Source organism: Salvia splendens, chromosome 5, assembly GCF_004379255.2.
Source record: "Salvia splendens isolate huo1 chromosome 5, SspV2, whole genome shotgun sequence".
Lineage (NCBI taxonomy): Eukaryota > Viridiplantae > Streptophyta > Magnoliopsida > Lamiales > Lamiaceae > Salvia > Salvia splendens.
This window is the reverse complement of record NC_056036.1, coordinates 42,226,037-42,246,743: the sequence shown is the minus strand read 5'-3', so window position 1 is coordinate 42,246,743 and position 20,707 is coordinate 42,226,037. Positions and strand designations below refer to the sequence as shown.

Genomic DNA, 20,707 nt, shown 5'->3' with positions numbered 1-20,707 from the left:
ATAGATTCGCACTCAAATTCACAAAATTATCCTTAATATTATCACTTCAGCGCAAGAGTACAGCTTCGTGTGTAGTAATTTAAGGTGTCGATCCGCAGGAAAGGTACGCTTGTTTAACTCCAAATAAAATAAAAAAGAACTTTAAAGATGAAGGTTTTTGTTTGAAGTTTTGCTTTCTCAAAACAATGAAAATAAAGTTGAATTCAAATTAACACAAGTGAGACAATTGTTACTCCAAACACTTGCTGACAAGACACAGATTTATCATATGCATTCAATTCTATCTCATACGTTTGGGACAATTTAAAATAAATCAACATGCAAGCACTAAACATGCTAAACATCAACTAGTCAAAGAATAGTTAAACACTTACTCTTTAAACCAATTTCAATAATCCTAAGAACCCTACGAAAGCGCGAGATTCAAAGTACAATTGCAATTAAGATCAAAATCCATTATCAAGCTGTAATCTAAACAATTCCAATTGATAATTCATTACTACCATAATCCATCGCAATTCAAGCTAAAGAGACATTAAATCAAGACTATAGAATTATCAATAAAGATGCACCTAAAGTAATAAATTCATTCAATCAAATAAGTAGTAATAACGAACATGAGATAGAACGAACATAGAATAAATCACGAATCAAAATGTCATACTGCGTGTTTGGAGCAACACAAGATTCTTAGCCTAACATAATTAAACCCAGAACAATGATAAATGGAGATAAAACCCTAGAAACCATGGAGTAAATTTGGAGTAGATGATGGCTGGAATTTTGTCCTTTCTATTCTCTCTTTCTCCCGTTAAATTCCTCCAAAATCGCTCCTCTCCTCAATTGCTCAATGGAAGTCTCTGTATTTCTCTTTGTTTCTCTGCAGTTTTTTTCTAAGTCCTCTCTCTCTGATGCGGCGCTCCTCTCAATCCCTCCTTTTTATATCTTTCTTTTTCTCCCCCAAATTCGCTTAGAATTAGTCGCCAATTTCCCCTAAGAGCATCTCCAATGGCGGACGTCCGGTCGGACATCCGGTCGGACGTCGCGACGGGCGACCCGGACGTCCGCCACTGTGGCGTTTAGGGTCGGATACGGACGTCCCGTGAGGACGTCGGGTGTCATCGGACGTCCCTGCGACGGGCGGGCGGACGTCCGCCACTGTGGCAAGGGTCGGACGTCCCGCTCGGACGTCCGAATTTTTTTTATTTTTTTAAACCCTATATATACGGCTCGTTGAACTTCATTTCATTTGCACCACTTGTTGTTAACAAGTTTCTCTCTTCTTTTACTACAAATTTCATTTCTACTTTTAATGGAGAACGATAGGAACTCCCCGGCCACGAGCGAGTCGCAGACTCCGGCGTTTCCCATCGACCTGGAGGGAAACGTAAGCGGAAATGCGACAACGGTACCGGGAATGGGACAGATGGGGGCCATGGGTGGGATGATGTCCCCTTATATGTACAATTGGATGGGACAGATGGGTGGTATGGGTGGTATGATGCCCAGGGCAGCCGGGATGGGGGGCATGACCCCAAATATGATGATGCCGGGGATGGGGATGGGGGGCATGACCCCAAATATGATGATGCCGGGGATGATGGCGGGGATGATGCCGGGGATGATGCCGGGGATGATGCATGTGGGAGGGGGTGGCAGGGGTCCTGAACCACTAGCGGACGATGTCTATCGACCGGTTGTGGATATGCAATCTACTGATACCCCTTCCACTTATGTTCCGGATACTCAGTTCACCAGCATAGACACTTTCTCTTTTGAGGAGTTGGGGATATCTCCAGTCAGGCAGACGCCCGATGATATGAGCGGGGGCAGGGGGAAGGGACGTGGCAAGGGCAAGGGGAAAGCCCCAGGGTCTTCCTCACGAACGGTGGCAGAGGAGGAGGATGAGGAGACGGGAAAGAGGACGATCTGGAGCCAGTGGGAAAACGTCGCGCTTGCGAAGGCTTGGATTGCAATTGTCGAGGATCCCTATGTCGGTGCCAACCAGCATATTGACAGACTGTGGCATCGGATCGCTGAAGCCTACCACACACACAAACCGGCTGGGGCGAAGCGTCGCCTTCCCGAACAGTGCCGGAAACAGTGGGAGCGGTTGAGGCCTAAGCTTAGTCGATTTGCTGGCCTCTACCAAAACAACCTCCGCCAGGCAAGCAGCGGTATGTCCGAGGAGGATGTCCGGAACCGTGCCTTTGCTCAATACCCTGACAAAGCCTTGAAATTCAAACAATTCGACCAGTGGGAGGCCTTTCTCGTTGTGAAGGATTCCCCAAAGTTTTGTGGGGGAGTCGAATCGGGCTGGGCGAAGCGGACGAAGATCAACGCTTCCGGTGAATACAGCAGCAGTGCTGGTTCGCACGAGCTCCCGGAAGCCGACGAAGTGTCCCCGCTACCGCAATCAGACTCTCGCCGTCGTCGTCGCCCGGTTGGGCAAAAGGCTGCGCAGCGGAGGGCTAGGGGAACCAGCGGCGGTTGCGGGTCGTTCGAGGTCGAATCGGAGGCCCCTGCTCCCCAAGAAGATATCGACCGCCTCGCCCACGCGCAGTTAACGACAAGCTTGGTCCGGACCATGCATAGGTGGCATAGCACGACCGATCCGCTGTACAAGAGGATGCTGAAGGATGTCATCGATGGATGTCGGCGCGATTTGGGGATGCCCCCCATTGGAGATGATGGCGCCGAGATTAGCGGAGGGGACGATGGGGGCGGCACGGGCGACGGTGACGGCACGGGCGACGGGGGAGGCACGGGCGACGAGGACAGCGCGGAGTGAGCCGGGGATGTTGGATTATGTATTTTTCTTTTTTTTTGAATGACTATGTATTTTGCTTTTTTCTAACTATGTGTTTTTATGTTTTATGAATATGTATTTTTGCCCGTATTTTGATTTCCCGTATTCCGTGTCAAAATTATATTTCCGTTTTTACGTAATTAAATTATTGTGATTTTTTTATTGCGGGATGTCCTAGTGGGAAGGGCGGACATAGGAGGGGATGTCCTAGTGACGTGGCAGTGAGATGGGAAGTCCTAGTGACGTGGCAGAAGGTGTTTTTGGGATGTCCTAGTGGATGTCCTAGTGGGATGTCCGCCCACTGAAGATGCTCTAAAGTCTCGCCTCATTTTCTTCTTTTTTTGGGAATAGATATTAAAGCCAATTAAAATATCATTTTCTTTCCTTAAACCATGCGATTCCTTCCGCAATTGGAGTGCCTTTTTCAATCATGATTCTTACAATATTATAGCACTTCCTGTCAAGAAAACATATAATATAAAGAGTGATGCTAAATGGCCATAATGTGGCCGGCCATAAAAAGTTAACTTAGTTCATTTACATATATAAAAAATTAGAATTACCGATATAAACTTATATGTGTGTGAATGGACTTGTGAGTTGATACTTATCTTTGAATTCCATTACGTAAAACACATTAATATCACGAATTACTGTATACGTTGAGCAACAATCAAGAAATGACAGTAGTAATAAGTTGAGCAAAAACTACGAAATAACAACACTAACATGTTGAGCAACATATAATGAAGATGATATAAAAGTAAAATCAAATAGTAATAAACCAAAAATTTGAAAAAAAATCAATTTTTTTTGTTATTTACTTAATTTATGGCTGGCCATAATGTGGCCGCATAGCATTATTCTAATATAAATTAGGCTTTTACAAATCAATTAATAAACCAACAACCTCATTCCATGCGTAAAAAAATTAATTAACAAAAAATAGTCAAATTTGAATTATTAATTGATATGTGCAGATGATTTAATTAAAAATGCAAGAAATATTAGAGTAACATAATCAACTATTTGATTTACATCAATATGTTGAGCTTCTCTCCCCAATTTGTATTAATCAGCACTAATACATAACTATATAGTATATCAAATAGTATCACTCAACAATTACTACACCACATTGCATTGGATCATATCATATGTCCCTGTCCCTCTTGCACTCGGGCGGCGGGGTCGGGTATCGGGTCTGGTCGGTGCAGTAGTTGTAGATAGTGTACTTGCTCCGGACCCACCGCAGGCGGCGCCACTGGAACTTGTCGAGGTCCTGGAACTGCTTCTGGTCCCACCACCGCTTCCCCTGCGTGTCGCAAATATTGGCATTGACCGAGGCCTCGCATCCGTCGATGTGGAAGCCTCGGTACGAGGCCACGAAGGGGGCCTTGGACCAGTCAGTCTTCTCCAGGCCTCCCCTCGTGGCCCAGTCGTCTGCGTTCCATAGGCTCGAGTACAGCTTCATCGGCTGGTTGAATGGGAATTTTACCCCGAGATCCTTGCTATTCTTGAACGCACGGATCGGGATATCGTCCACGAAAAATCTGTCACAATGAATCATATGCATTGCCATTAATTCCTCTCTTGATATGTTATAGTACTAAATGATACACCTAATAAAATCATATAGCACAACCAAAATATGCACTAGAGTAATTAGAGTAACAACAATTATTAATAGCAATCAAATTACTAAAGTGTCATTTGGTTGCTATATAGAATAAGTAAAGATTGAATTGTAATAATATGATAACTACGCATCCTCGAGACTATTTAGATATGTTTAATTAAATTATAATTGGATATTTAAAGATTGAAAAAATGTGTTAACAGTTCCCCTCCATCAACGGGGACAATAGAAGATATTAATATGTTGATGGTCGTGTAAAGTCAAAAGAGGCACATGGTCCCTACTAATTTAATTGAATCCAACCAGCAAATTATATGAGGTAGAGACACATGGAAAGCCATCCATTAATGTTAAATCTATACCAAACTATTTTTGTTTTTCAATGTTAATTTTACAAAAATTGTCTGAGATCATTTTTATCCCTTATTAAGCCTATACATATGAAAATTAAATTATCAGAGATTATAAAATTCGGAGGGACTGAAATTAGAGAAAGAAAGAAAGCAAGAAAAATAGCTCAAAAAAATTTGTTTGAGAAATCAAGAAGAAAATATTAAATATCCAGTAACTAGATATCCAAATTAAATATTACTAGTACATATTTAATATGGATTAACCGAATCTTGTTGGCCCTATTAATTTCACGCGCCACAGACTCTTAAGTCAAAACTATGTTTGATTTTATAACCAACACTAATGATATTTAGACAGCTATTGCCATTCTCAAGAACCAAACAATTTGACTTCTTCGACTCTTGTGATTTGGAGATTTCAAGATTGGTCAACAACATATTTTCCTAGCCTAGCTAATTGAGCAAAATCGATGGAATCAATGTTGCTATTTGAATAGAAATGGTGGAAAAATGAAATAATAAGAAGACTTACACAATTTGGTAGAGATTCCACAAGATAGAGTAGGTGTGGAAGTCTTTGGTTGGATCAAACCACAGAAAGATTCTTTGCTCTTTGTCTCCTTTTCCACCAGTGTATACATTTGTTTGCAAAATGTATGGTTGTCCAGTTCTATTTCCCAAGAATTCAAAGTCTATCTCATCATGCTCTGAGTTTTGGGAAGATAGCTACAATACAACCACAAAAAAATTAAAACTATTGTTATAGAGTAAACAAAAGAACTCATCTTAAAAGACTAGTTTATCAGCATAGAGAATTAATGTAGTCGATAAACCAAACATCAAGATTGGAGTTCGTAAAAAACTACAAATCGGTATTTAGATGGAGTTTGGCGTCGGAAATGAAGTAAATCAGTCCATGACCACGGAATCCCCGATGGGGGAACTTGGGCTTGCCCAACTCGATTCCTACTGTTATTAACAGTAGAGTTCATTGCTTTTGTCTATATATGTCCACCTTCTCATTCTAAATTGTCTTCGAAAATTATATTGTGAAATCTTTTTTCTTGACATTGACCCAAACATATACATATGGTATCAAACGAATTAATTAAGCAATTCATGTCATGATTACTCGTGCTAATTTCTAACATATTCTCATAGCATTTCCATCAAAACAAGCATGGAAGGACACTAATAAGAAATAATTAGTTTGTCTCCATATAATTCCAAAAGAAAACATGCTAAAAAAGTGAACTTTACTCACATAAAAAGCAGTAACAGTTCCAGCAGAATCCCCACCAACCAGCTTCAAATGCATACTAAAGTGTCCAAATAGGTATGAACCCTTGGATTGGAATCCAGTACCTAAACCAAACAAAACAACATCCAACATTAACTCTCTCTCAAACACACACAGAGACAGACACACATACAATTACAGACCAAACAGAAGAACCCATCCCAAAAAATTAGCCGAGATAGAACTCATTCAATCTATAAACTCCACACTAGTTGCTCTTACGGCCAATGTGAGACATTGAGTCCGTAACAAATACAGAGAAAGAGAGAGAGAGAGCATATATATATATATACCAGTGTAGTTGTCAAGAAGGAGCTGGATCTCAGAGCCGCCATTGAGGTATTTGATGTGGTCGAAAGCCCAAGTGGGGACGTAGTTTCGGCCGAAGGGGACATCCACCGCTTTTTTGGGCGCCGCCGCTAGTGCTGCTACGGCGAACATCAGCAGGCCAAGGGAGAGGCTCCAGAGGGAGTGAGAAGCCATGTTTCTGCAGAGAGAGGGAAACCAGGAAAAGAGCGGCGGCGGAAGGAAGTTCAAGGAGAATATGAGAGAGAATGGGAATGAAGGAGAGAAGTGGAGTGGTGCAGACCTCATTATATAGGCCTACGCCCCTTGCATTTCCTAGGTTGTATTGTTGTAATAATAATAATAAAACATAAAACATTCATAGTTGTCTCTATAAAAGAGAAGCAACCAAGAATGACTTTGTCCCACATTGAAAGTGGAATATAAAACATTTAAGGTTGTCTCTATAAAAGACAAGCAACCAAGAATGACTTTGTCCCACATCGAAAGTGGAACATAAAACATTCAAGATTGTCTCTATAAAAGAGAAGCAACCAAGAATGAGTTTCATAAATTCGCAAGCCCATCAAATATATGTAGGCTATTACGAATTTCTTGTATTTAATTATTTGTAAAAATTGTTTTTGCCCGCAGGGGCGTAACGCAGCTGGCAACGGAATTTTTTTTATTTTTATATAGGCGCATAGGAGTGTGTATGTGCAACATAACTTCTATGATATGCCCCACGCTAGTATAGTATTTTATTCCATGCGTTTCAATGAGTTAGGAGATCAAAAAAAGTTAGCCTCAATAGCCCAGCCATAGCCTAGTCACTGCCACATCATCAGCACTAAAAATCCTCCTGCCACATCATCAAAACAAGCAAATAGCTCAGTCATAGCCCAGTCATAGCCTAGTCACATAATATCCACATCACTATTAACAAATATATACAAAATGAAATAATTAACAATCACACAATATACGAAATTTAATTTACGAGACATATACGGGAAAAGTTTAATAATAATATTAAAATTTAAAAAAGTACAATAATTTTAAAAAATACATTAATTTAAAAACAAGTTGTGCGAATGAAAATGACGAGCAAAGCGCGTATATATAGGTTTCGGGAAAAAAAAAATTTTAATTTCGCGTTAGGCGGTGCGCTAGGCGATCCGAGCGCTGCAATAGCGCCGAGCGGACCGCCCAGCGCTGCGCGGTTTCTCTCTCCATTCGCCCGCTGGGCGACTGCAATAGACCGCCCAGCGCCGGCGCTCGGCTGGGCGGCATTGTGGATGGTCTAAGTAAAAAAAATAGTAGTAATGGAAAAAAATGAAAAATTAAATGTATGGTTCTTTTTATATGAAAATAAATGGCATGGAATAACTCAAAATGAGATATTAAGTGAATGAATTTCGGACATATGGAGTATGTATATGTTTACTGACAAACGCAAAGATAAAATTAAAGAAGTGCAAACTGACAATTGACACCACCAAATTTCATGCTCACTTTTTTGGATTGAAGGCACAATCTGTCAAACTCGATTGTGCCTAAACCTAACTTGCTTTTGCTTGAAATGTGGTGGTGAATCACGCGTCGATCTGTTTTGTATATCGACCCAACTGGCTAGAAAACGGAGCAGGTTGGGTTAGGTCATCTGCAACGCATCCCTTAGCCGTCTCTTATCTCGTCCCGGAGAGACGAGATGAATAAGAGACGGCGTTGCAGCCTTCTGTCTCCATCCCATCTCGGAGAGACGCCCGTCCCGGAGGGACAGCTCGCGAGACGTCTCGCCACGCGCGTTGGCGACGTGGCGAGCTCCGGTTCGTCCGTGACGCCCACTCGCCGGCCCGCGAGTGGGCATCGTTTTTATCCGAAAAAATGTTTTTTTTTTTTTTTTTTTTAAATATAGGAAAAATTCAAAAATTAAAAAAAAAATCCCAAAAAATATACTAGCCGTTTATAGGCATTTTTTGCAAATTTTTATTTTTATTTTTAATTTTTTTTAAGCCTCCAATCACTTCTTTAAATATCAAATCATTCCCACAAATTAATCCACCATAAAAAAATATTTTTTTATTTAAATTATGTATTTTTAATTTTTTTAGGATTTTATTAATGAGGTTTTTATTTTTTTTAGAATTTTAAGTTGTAATTTTATTTTATTTAATGAAGTGTGTTTTTATTAATTGAATTTGTTGGAAATAAAAATAAAAAATGAAATTGAATGAATAGTTAAGGGATGAGATGCGGATAAGAAATGGAGAGTTACAGGTATTGTCTCTTAGTTAAGAGATGGAGTAAAAAATATATTGGGGCCCATGAATAGTTAAGAGATGAGACGGTTAAAAGACGGATAAGAGACAGCGTTGCGGATGACCTTACCTTCTTTGAAGACCGTTGAGTAGAGGCGTAGTCACATGTAGAAAAAGGGGTATTTTATACTGGTTCCATAATTATTCACAATTTTATTATAAATTAAATTATGTATCCCAAATTTTATTGAACAACCAATTATTCATACACATGTTATCTACTGTTTACCCAGAACCTAGTTCTATAATCTACAACTCCAGATCTCATTTATCCAATATCTATTTATTCACTATTCACACTTCATAATTAACTTATCTCCATTAAAAAATATAGAACTAGAGAATTAAACACGAGTAAGAGAAACACAAAGAATGAACAAAAGAAATTGAAATTGGTTGCACTACCATGTTGTCTGTTGACAGTAACTCGATGATGCTTAATATGTCAACACACCCTCGATAGTTTTTATACAGTATAATCACATATCGCACTTTTAAATTAAAATTTTTGGATACATGACTGCAGATGCATTATTTGAGAAGTTGTCAATTACTAACATTTTATTTAATTTATTGCTCATAAGTTCATAATTATTACAGTGCTGGTTGGTTCAATTGAATACCTCCATCTGTTTATTATTTGAGAAGTTGTCAATTAACATTTTATTTAATTTATTGCTCATAGGTTCATAATTATTATAGTGCTGGTTGTGTCAATAGAATACCTCCATCTGTTTGCCATCCAGATATAATTTCACTAGGTAAATTTTTAAATTCGCATACTATTAAATTTGAGTTTTACGAATTAGGAAATAATATTGAATTGTAATTCAATGTGTCACGTGAAGAGACTCATATCTATTGCATAATATTAATACATTGTCGTAAATGGTTGTTCAAATTATTTACTAAGTATATCAAGATTGTTGGTATAAATTTATTTCTCATAAGTTGCCAAAAAAAACTTTGTAAACCTATAAAAAAGGTGTGAGGTTTATCATTCCCCAATAAATAGTTTTAACTAGTAATATCTAACTAATGTTTATTATTCACAATCAAAATTTAATAACAATTGATGCTCCAAACTCCAGAGTGCGCTGCTACATATGGAAATTTGGAATGTATGTTGTATGATATTAATGCTAAATTATATACGGCATAAATCACATATTAAGTTGCTTCAATAATGGAGATTAATAATAGTTCCCCATTAACTTCTGCGATGTCTCAAAGCTCCATTTTATTAAATGGAGGAGAAATATCTTACAAACTCATAGAAATAGTCTCTAAAAATCACTTCCTTCAAATTTAAATATATAAATGTTAAAAAAATGATTAATTGATTACTGGTCACACTCAAAGTCAATAAATGATAGTACTAATTAGTGCTATATTTTACACAACATGTCATGACTTCTACTTTTATTTAGTGAAACACATACATTATTTGATTATTTCCACATCTAACTATACTTTTTCATTCTGTCATATTCAAAGTGATGCGTTTTATTTTTTTTAAATGTCTCACTTAAAGTGAAAATATTTATAAAAATTAAACATCATTTCAATTTTAATTCTTTTCCCACTCAAATAAAAAGAATATTCAACTTTAAATTGGAGGAGTGCATATTAAAAATTAAAATATTGTATACACTCTCTCTAGTTTTTATGTTAAAGGCCTCGGTTATTGGTATTTATTCCCTAATTATGATCAAGATCTGATTGAGTTGGCAATCTCCCATGATGCATGGATTATTTAAAAGTTACAATAATAGTAATATGACAATTTCTTCATTCAGCAGGTTGACCTATTTCAAGACCGCTCGTGTTTCCTATATAATAATCTGATTTGATAATATTGTTTAAGAAGGATAAATTTCAATTTAAACTCTAATTTATAATCTAATTTATCAGTTCCAAGTCATAAGTTAATTTAAACTTAGACTTCCGACTTTGTATCAAAATATCACTCTTCCTTTTCCCGTCCCAGAGAGTAAGTCGTAACTCGTTATATGCCAGTCGTAACTCGTTATATGCCACTATAATTTTTTTGTGTTCTAATACTCGTACTTAAATGACAAGTTACATCAAGATTTTTTATACAAATTTAAAATTTGGGGTTTAATTAAATAGTTCTCATAATTCAGAATATTTTTTATAATTTAATAATGTAATATAGATTAATTTGATATTTATCATTCTTAAAAAATATTATAAAAACATTATATTACATCAATTTATCATATAGAACAATTAAAGAATGTTCCATTAAGGATGATGGGTAAAATGGCATTATCATTTTACAAAAATATATATACTCCTGAAATATGACTATGGAACAAAAAATTTCATTTTCTAAATGAGATACTTGTTCAAGAACAATGAAACATAGAGAACAATAGATGTGGTTTGGGTAAGAGTCATGTGCAATGATTTATTAATTGATTGCAAGGTGCCATTGCAAAGCTCTATTTCAAAACCAAAATCATTTGCTTGTGTGCTCATAACTTCAATTTCTTTGTTTACTTTCTCTCTCATCACTTCATTTTTTCTGGCAAATCCCATTATTAATTTGGTGATTATTGAGCTGTGTTTCATTAATGCTGCCACCATACATTAATTATCACAATCCAACCCTGCACCAGATCATATCAATTCAGTTTTCACCTCTTAATTCATGTGCAAGTTTATTGATATTGTGTATCAAAATAATTACTCCATTTAACAGGAGCATATAGATAAAATTGAATTTGAAATATGAACTCCAGGATACTGAATCTAATAATTCGAGGTGTTAAGCATAAATAAGTCGAGCTTGTCTAAAAATAAATGTATTTCTACATATTGATATTGCGTATCAAAATAATGATTTACAAGAGTCAATGTATCATTTGAAAAATAAACCGAATCATAAATTGGTATGTGGAGTACTAATTTAGTTTTATTTGTCAATCACCTTTAAAACTGAACAATTTCATGTCACCCTGTGGGAAAGCTCAAGAGGCTTGAGCTCCTACTAAACTTTTTTTTTTCTTGTATAGACTCATCAAATATATTCAAAATATATGTAAATAGTATATAGAAGTTAATGCTTTAAATATATTATAAATATTTTTTGAATAAATTTTACTATAAAATATAGCTCATACGAATGAATTTTTCTGCGTCTACCCATGCATGTCACTATAACATTTAGATCATGTTCTTCCAACTATTTTTCGACGTTCGTTCGAGTAGACCAGTAAGGATTCAGCTCATCCTTTTATGGAATTAACATTGTTTCTGTTGGAAGAAACAAAAAAAATGATGGTTTCCTTGTTTGATCAAGTTGTCTAGTTACGTTTGCAAACGTAACTTTAGATCTCACACCCATAGATTCTAAAATTAGAATATAGTTTCTCCATGTGACCAACTCATTATCGAGAGAGAGGGAAACAGAGGGTTTCTGTTCTTGGCAACAACAGCCAGATTCAAGCTGTTTCGTTGCATTATTATGGTGCGAAAATCAATGAAATCTGTTATTTTAACAAAATTTGTGAGCCTTCAACCATTCCAAGGGCAACACGAGTCGTTGCGCGATGCCACGGGCCATGATCTAGTCGAGTCGACTGGTCACACCAACTATTGATTCTCATTCGACTATATAATGTAATTTTCTATAAAATGTAATTTTAAGATTTTAATGAATTTCATATTTTAATTAAATTGTAAATTTTAATATAATTATAATGTATTAATAAATAAAAACACATAAGATATTAATAGAGATTAAAAGGATAGGATGAGGTTAAAAAGTGTTGTAGAGCCTATAAATACGGAAAGGAAAAGCGGTTTAAAAAACATTGATTGCGGATGGCCTTTCATTAGAATGTAAGTAATTTATTTTGGACTAGAATAACAATTTCATTCAATGATATTGCATCATAAAACATTTTCTTCTAGATGTTTTCACAAGCTTAGCTAATTGCACTTTTACACCTTATCATTGCAGCAAAGGCGATTCCGTCGCCTTGGGGCCCCCACACTCCGGCCCGACATTATGTGAGGGGGTTCAATCAAGGTACGCAGTAGCCCGTTAAGGGGGAGACCCTAATCCACTGGCTGCCAGAAGCCCATCTCCCAAGGCCTCACACTTGTGCCTGAGAGATGGAAGCAACTACACGATAGCAGTGGGATTCGAACCCAGACTCATTGCAGCAAGATCTGCCCCTCCGTTGCCAACTGCGCTACGCCCCCTTGTGGGCTACTTTTACACCTTATCATATACAACTGTATAGAAGGGACAGGGGTTCTGTCATTATTGTCTTGTTGAGCTTGCATTTTTATAAATGAAGTTAGGTTTCTTTGCAGAACTCATCACTACAGTATTAAGACAAGAAATTTTATGGGCTCTACATGTATTAGAGTGGCCTATCATGTGATAACATTTTAGGAGTATAAATTAAGAGCATTCACAATGACGGATGTCCCGGCGGACGTCGGATCGGTGTGCCGGACGTCCGCCATTAGGCAGCATGCATAGGGATACGGACGTCCGCTGCGGACATCGGAGTTCCGCGGCTTTCCGGGACGTCCGCCATTGTGTTGACACGACGGACGTCCCGATTTTTTTTTTATTTTTTGTGGATGTCCTTCGGGATGTCCTTGGAGATGTCTGACATTGTGTAGTGAGATGTCCTTATGACGTGGCAGGAGGTGTTTTTGCGAAGTCCGTCAGGATGTCCGCTGGAACATCCGTCCCATTGTGGATGCCCTAAGTCAAGAAATATTATTATGTGAGAAGTGTGTGGGCCTAGGTACTGGTCAGTTAACGACTATGGAGAGACGCCAAAACGATAACTGAAACCGGGACGGCGAAGGGTTCACTTAGCTTGCTGGGTTTCCAACTTGGGTGTAAGCTTAGAATTGGTTGAAGTTATCTCAAAATAACTAAATTCCATGTTTCCAATACCATACATAGATCACACTCAAAAATCAAAATCCAAGTTTCCAACACCTATATCCAAAAGCTGTTAATAACAATACTACCTCCGTATTTGAAAAATAGTTACATTTGAAATGATACGGGTTTTAATGCACAATTGGTAAAGTAAGAGAAAAAAATGGTAAAGTAAGAGAGAGGAAGAGAAAAATGGGGTAAAGTAAGAGAGATGAATAGAAAAAGCAATTGAAGTAGAGTTAGTGGATTGTGGGGTCCACTTCTTAAAATAGAAAGTTTAGAAAGTTTCTATTTTTAAGGGACGGGCCAAAATGGAAATAGTGTCTATTTTTAGGCAGTATGATAATCGTATTTATAACCGACGGGCAACGTGAATCTCCTAACCAATACCACCCCAAGAAGTGTGTGTGCATGTGAGTTTTTGGAGGCCCATAAATATGACCCAAGTACACAAACATATCTATTCCTGAAGAAACGAGAAGATAAGAATATAACTTTAAGAAGAAACTCAACCCAAATAACCACGAAACATAAAGATACAGCAAACATGCAAGAGGAAGAAACAAGAGAAGAATGTTCCAGAACACATAATTCCATTTCTTTAAATAACACATTTCACAAGTACAAAAGCCTAAACCTTCAAATGTCAACTCGTTTATAAGATACATCAGTTTGAGTTCAGTTACAGGGTCACTGTATCTTTTCTTCTTCTACTAATTGCATAGCTAGCAGCATTCGAGTATATATACTCATATCAAAATCAACTCTAGACTGGCTGATCATAATCCACAGATAGTGGCCAAGTAAAATTGGGCGTAGCTAAATATTGCACATGAACTTCAGCTTAAAATGCGTTTATTTTCCCTTCAAAGCCTTACTTTTACTATTGACTGGCTCTTGACTTGATGCCTGAGCATCGGAGGGCTCAGATACGGTAGAAGGAGAATCATCAGTTAGGATATCAGTTGAATACTTTTTTATCCTCAATGATATAAGAACACTAGATGAGATCCCGAGAAGGGGAAATAAATATGACCAAACCTGAGACTTCTGGGAGCCGGATGCTGAACCTACGGCAGCACTGGCAAGGCTGCCGATTGAGGTGTTCTGCAAAATCATGGGCATGCACCCAATGACCGTTGGAAGCAAGAAATCAATGAGGAAGCCAACGTTAGTAGCAGCCAATGCATAGTTTATGACATAGGATGGTACAGGTGAGAAGCGAGCAAGAAGAACAAATTTCCAACCGTCACGCTCAACTCCCCTTGACAACATGTTAAAGTATTTATTTTTCTGAACCCTTTCAGCTGCAGAGCCATAACTTCGAAAGACAAATCTGTCAGGGAAAGACAGATCAAATCAGATCACATTGCTAGAAAATTCACACACAACCCAGAAAGAGATAGAGAGAGAGGGATTCGAATCAGATCGCATTGCTAGAAAATGATCCCTTGTTGTGCGCCAAATAAGAGAATAGAATATGAAATGAAAAAATGGTCCTGTAACATACAAATACAAATACAAATACAAATACAAATACAAATACAAATACAAATACAAATAAAAAACTTGTTTTGGTAGCAGTTCTGCCACTAACTGAAATGTTCTTTATATTTCTAACACCCACCCATCGAAATAGAAGATATCACAGAATATCTTAAATGAGCAACAATTTATCACCGTCCGACATTAGCAGACGTGAAACTATGACAGTGACATATATCTATTGCAAACAGCAGATAACCATATCTTTCATATTCGGTTAAAGCTCCATTCGGTTAAATAATATTTTGCTTCTTCTCCAATTACCACTAGCTATATGGCTACACAGTCGATCACAGACGGCTGGTGGGATCATGCTAGTCCTTAAATTTTTACTGTCGTCATAAAGGATTGTGTTGCATTTTATTTTGACAAGTACTCCTTGTCCTTTCGCGGCATTTCTCCCACTAGGATTTTGCCGTAATGGTTTTAACGAGGCTCTACCCCCCAACTCCTCGGTCAGTGATTTCTAGGGGTTCAGGTGTTCATTATCTTTTCGTTTGTTTCTTACGAATTTCATTCCAATCACAACTAGCTATAAAAAAAATCACAAACTCCTCAAACTCCTCTATTTAAGTCAAATATCAGATATAGAGACCATCAACAATCTGTATCTCACTGCACATGAGCTGAATGTAAATATGTAATGTATATGCTGATTCAATTACAGTAGAACACAGGCTATGTTGAAATGAACAGTAAAACACAAAATTAACAGCATAACTTGAACACTTCACATAACAGATCACACAACCATCAAAACCATAGCTCGAATTTTAAATCCAAACAACAAAAGCAGGAAAAGAATGTCTGTATTTCTCAATTCCTATTAGATATTACGAATTACTCAATTGCAGTCAACTCAAAATAGCGAAACATCATCCAACCAGCTAAAGTTACCAGAAGATATTTCGACTTTATCAATTACAAGGTTAAAATTGGGGAAAAAGAGATAGGAGGAAGTGCCTGCCAATCCAGAAGGAGAGAGAAGCGCCGAGGATTTTAGCAGTGAAGACGCACAGAAGCGCCGGCAAAAATCCGAAGAGCATCGAAGCGCCGGCCTCGAAGAAGACGGCGTAGGGGAGGCAAAGCGCCAAGGTGATCGTGTGAAGTCCGACGTAGGCGGGGATCGCCCAATGCCCTAGCCGATCGGACATTTCTTTCAGCCATTGCATCATGGCGGAGTTATCCCATCCTAATTGCTCGCCAAGCTGCTTCCTCATGACCACCGCCGCGGCCAGAGCAATCACCGCCGCCGCAGTCCCCCATCGCCCGCCCAATAAACCCATTTTCCGGCGCCTGAGAGTCAGCGTTCTTGCTTCGCTTCGCTTTGCGTGACTGTGTGTTGTGCGTGTAGCCGCTCCTGATTTTGTTTACCAAAATACCCTTTGACTTCTAAGAGCACCCGCAACGCTGTGTCGTTGCGGTGCCTAGGCCGTTCCGGAGGAGCGGTTCCGCGACGGCACGCGTTGCAGCCGCCGTGTCGTCGCCAAACCGTGCTCATGCCGTGCCGGGTGTCGTTTCCGCCACGCGCCGAGGCGACGTGGCGGCCTCCCATTCGACGCGTGACGCCCACTCGCTGCTCCGCGAGTGGGTTTCGTCACGTGACGCAATAATTCATTTTTTAAAAAAATATTCGAATTTTAATTATAAAAAAAAATTGCAACGGTATTGTTACCGTTTTTTTAGCCGTTTTGTAATTTTTTTATTTTTTTATAATTTATTTACTCTATAAATACTCCTATTTCATATTCATTTCACTCACAAACACACATCTATTCCTCTCAAATCCTCTCTATTTCCACCCCAATTTTCATCTCAAATCAACTCTGTTTTTGCAAGGACACGCGACTCTAGCGCCCACACCCAACTTCAACAGGATCTAATTGAGCACATTTGGGCAAACTTTGGCGGATGAAATTATTAAAATTGTGTAATTTTATTTTTTTAGGATTTTAATTGTGTGCTTTTTATTTTTTTTTAAGTTTAAGTTGTAACTTTGTTTTAATGTTGTGTGTTTTTTATTAAAGTGTGTTTTTTTTAATTGAATTGAGTTGGAAATAAAAATAAAAAATGAAATTGAATGAATAGTAATTTAAGAAACGGTTAAGGAACGGAGGGTTGCAGGTTCTGTTCCTTAGTTAAGGAATGGAGTAAAAAAGTATAGTGGGGCCCTCAAATAGTAGTTTAAGGAACGGTATAGGAACAGCGTTGTGGATGGCCTAAGGAATTCTAGAATAGACCACGATTTGTGTAAAATGCCACAAAACCCCTTTTTTAATTTTAAGAGATTTTTGTTTAAGCGAAAAGATAACTGAATTTAAATAGAATAAGTTAATTAGTGTACTAATTAAGGGAGAAAAAGATAGTAATAATAATTTACTTTTTAAAAAATTGGTTGAGGGTGCGATTAAATAAAATTAGCTCTACAAGGGTTTTAACTTTTAACCGTTCTAGTTACAGCACAAAATTATGCTTTTTTTGTTTTCTTTTCATTTTTAGCTGAAAAAAGATGATTTTCTTAAAATATATCGCTTTTTACTCAAATCGTAGAGTTTATATAAATTGTCGATATGGTCACGATTAAAAGATTTCCTAAATCATAGTAATAGACTGCCTAAACCCCTAAACCATTACGTTGGTTCTGGTTCGCATGTTTGTGATGGTTTCGGTTCCATTACTAAACTATCAATCCAGTTCTTAACCGAATTTATGATTCTAGTTTAAGCATGCATTCCTAGTTAAAGGAGAGTTCAATCGGAATGTGTGCATGTAGGCCAAGCGATAGAGTGGTTGATCGTCGAACTAGGGGCTACGAGTTCGAATGACGTACCTTTGAAATTTATGTTTACTTACTAATAAAAAAAATTATGTTCGATTAGGTTTTTGTAATATAGTGCATTGTTAAATACGTCCATTAATGAACTGAATATACACGTAGGGCTGGCAATTTTTGACACGACACGATAACACGACACGAACCGGCACGAAAATAATGGGTTTGAGTCAGAGCTTATTGGGTTCGTGTCCTTATCGGGTCGACCCGTTAAAGACACGAAAATTTGGTGTCGTGTTCGTGTCATGTTCGTGTCGGGTTTGTGTTATCCGTTAACAATACGTGTCCGTGTCGTGTTAGTGTTATCCGTTAACAAATAATATTTTAATATTATTAATTCTTATTATTTTCATTTTTAATAGGTTTAACCGTTATCAGGTCGTGTTGTTATCGAGTCGTTATCGTGTCATCTCGTGTACGTGTTGTTATCGTGTCGTGTTGACCCGAATTGGTTCGTGTCGTTAATGGGTTCGTGTCGTGTTCGTATCTGAGGGTTTCGTGTCATGTTCGTGTTCGTGTTTGAGGTTTTCTTAACGGGTCGTGTTCGTGTTTGTTGTTATCGTGTTCGTGTCGTTATCGTGTCGACACGATAGCGACCCGACACGCACGATTTGCCACCCCTATATACACGTATTACTAGTAGTAGTTCTTTAAACACCAAATACAAACTAATGCGTAAAATGCTAAAGACTTAGACGGAGCAATAACATAAAGGGTTAATGGCTAGTCAAAATTTGATTTGTCATGCACATTTAAAAACTTAAATGACAAATAATGAAATTTAAAAAAAAATCAATTACAATAATATTTTTTAGTAAATGTGTTGTTAAATTGATAAGCATATGTAAAACATTGATGATGCAAACGTGTACTAATGTGACAACATGACATTAATCTGAACCTAAAAAATTAAAAATAAATAAATCTAATTTGGTCAAAATATTTTTTTAAAATACTAGTATTTCTTAAAACTTGTGACGTAAATTAAGACATTTATTTATGAGCAAAGTAGTAAGTATAATATTAACAGCAATAATAATGATGGTGTTATTCTTCACCACTTATAATTTTGTATGTAATTTTTGTATGTGGTGATGGTAAGCCCAATATACAGAACCCAGCCTAACTTTTTGGGCCCACATTTTTTGCATTACATTTCAAATTCAAAGTCTTCAACTTTAGGTACAGATTGTATAAATGTGAAATTCATTGATATTAAATCTGACTTCAATTTTATCTTTTAGTGTCACAGCAAGTTGAATTAGATTTGGACAAACAAATACTATTGCAGATGATGTGTTGAGACACATTTTCATGCTTCTTGTTTGCTCTTTTTATGCTTTTCTATCCTTTTTTCTGTTTTTGAATTTTAATTATTAGCTTTTAATGATTGATATGCACATACAATAGGAGTTGAAGAATAGGATAGTCAAAATTCAAAAAATACAGTGGCTGCTTAAATCATTTTCAGTTTTGCCTTTTTTTTATTTTAGACAAATAAAACAAAATTTAAATGCTAATAAGATAAATCACAAACAGTTCTCATGAAGAATCAAATACTAGGAGTATATGCTAAAGAATATCCAGCAAATAGGTATCTTAGTTTTCATTTTTATATTATGAAAAACATTAATGTATGTTTATTTTACTTATTTTCAGATTCTATAAACAATTTCTTCAACCATATATGTATCATAATGTGAATATCATATATTGATTAACAATGGGATCCATATTCATTCATAAGAAAACATATCACAGCTTTCTCGGCAATTTTTTTTATTTGAAATCAAAATTCAAATCTCCAAAATTCTATTTTATTGTAGTATATTGGTATTAATGTTAAAACAAATAGAAATATATCTCTAGCATGAGATAAATTTCAATTAAATTCTCTAATCTAGCTAATTAAACAAGACTACTACTTTCATCCACAAAATTAGCCATGTTCTTGCTATTTTGAGTCGTTCATTAAAATTAATTTTATCAACCATGATAAGTTTTTCTCAATCGATGAAGTAAGTTTCATAATCTCATTTTCCACTAATAATACATCAACCATTTTATCTATCTATCTATCTCTTAATTCATCAATTTTGTATCAAATACAAGTTTACAATTCATGTAGTCTAGTATACAAAATTAGTAGTAGTATATATATATTTTTAAATGTAGTAGTAATATTTTAAATTTTTATGATTATAATGTAATGTAATTAAAATACTCTTTAAAATTTTCATAATTATTGTTGGCCTATCATACTAAAAAGTAAAATCATTGTTTGTTATAAAAACCAATACCCTTCTAGAAACATATGAAAAATATATATAATCATATCAAATTCCATATTTATATTTTTTAATTAACTTTTGAACTGAGTGGACAAGAATCAACGAGGTCACAAATTAATTAATCATGTTTATGAATTATGATAAGAAGCTGCTCAAACTGAAATGAATTAATTAAAAAAATTTACTCAATAGTACTAAATGAATGACGTGTCGGTTATTTATTATTTATCGTGATAGGCAAGACAATTTGGCCTGTTAGGTTATAAACATATTTACAAAATAATATAAGGCGGGAAATAGCCAAAACCAAAAGCTTCTAGTCAAAGTAAAGCCCCTAATTTTGAATTTACAGCCAGACCTTACATTACTAGAAAAAACAAAAGTTATCATCT

The 20,707-nt window shown here is 36.7% G+C and overlaps 2 protein-coding genes across 2 annotated transcripts; both read right to left on the bottom strand.

The window, feature by feature from the left end:
* Positions 1-3,816: 3,816 nt before the first annotated feature.
* On the bottom strand, positions 3,817-6,666 carry LOC121805475 (probable xyloglucan endotransglucosylase/hydrolase protein 5). Its single transcript, XM_042205345.1, has 4 exons — positions 6,395-6,666; positions 6,066-6,166; positions 5,334-5,527; positions 3,817-4,362 (listed from the first exon to the last, which is right to left on the bottom strand). Exons 1-4 carry the CDS (start codon positions 6,582-6,584, stop codon positions 3,963-3,965), a joined length of 885 nt encoding a protein of 294 aa, XP_042061279.1. The 5' UTR covers positions 6,585-6,666; the 3' UTR covers positions 3,817-3,962.
* A 7,554-nt stretch (positions 6,667-14,220) lies between these two features.
* Positions 14,221-16,546, bottom strand: LOC121801849. The gene is made up of 2 exons (XM_042201282.1): positions 16,155-16,546; positions 14,221-14,982 (listed from the first exon to the last, which is right to left on the bottom strand). The coding sequence occupies exons 1-2, from the start codon at positions 16,475-16,477 to the stop codon at positions 14,502-14,504; spliced, it is 804 nt and encodes a 267-aa protein (XP_042057216.1). The 5' UTR covers positions 16,478-16,546; the 3' UTR covers positions 14,221-14,501.
* Between the last annotated feature and the right edge of the window lie 4,161 nt (positions 16,547-20,707).

What these genes read in the sequence shown, in the direction of transcription:
- LOC121805475 (XM_042205345.1), bottom strand. Translation starts at nt 6,584, where the DNA reads ATGGCTTCTCACTCCCTCTGGAGCCTCTCCCTTGGCCTGCTGATGTTC. An exon ending in CCTTCTTGACAACTACACTG is followed by an intron (nt 6,167 to 6,394) that starts GTATATATATAT and finishes TGTTTGGTTTAG; the next exon opens with GTACTGGATTCCAATCCAAG. An exon ending in GAACTGTTACTGCTTTTTAT is followed by an intron (nt 5,528 to 6,065) that starts GTGAGTAAAGTT and finishes GTTGTATTGTAG; the next exon opens with CTATCTTCCCAAAACTCAGA.
- LOC121801849 (XM_042201282.1), bottom strand. Translation starts at nt 16,477, where the DNA reads ATGGGTTTATTGGGCGGGCGATGGGGGACTGCGGCGGCGGTGATTGCT. An exon ending in CTCTCCTTCTGGATTGGCAG is followed by an intron (nt 14,983 to 16,154) that starts GCACTTCCTCCT and finishes TTTCCCTGACAG; the next exon opens with ATTTGTCTTTCGAAGTTATG.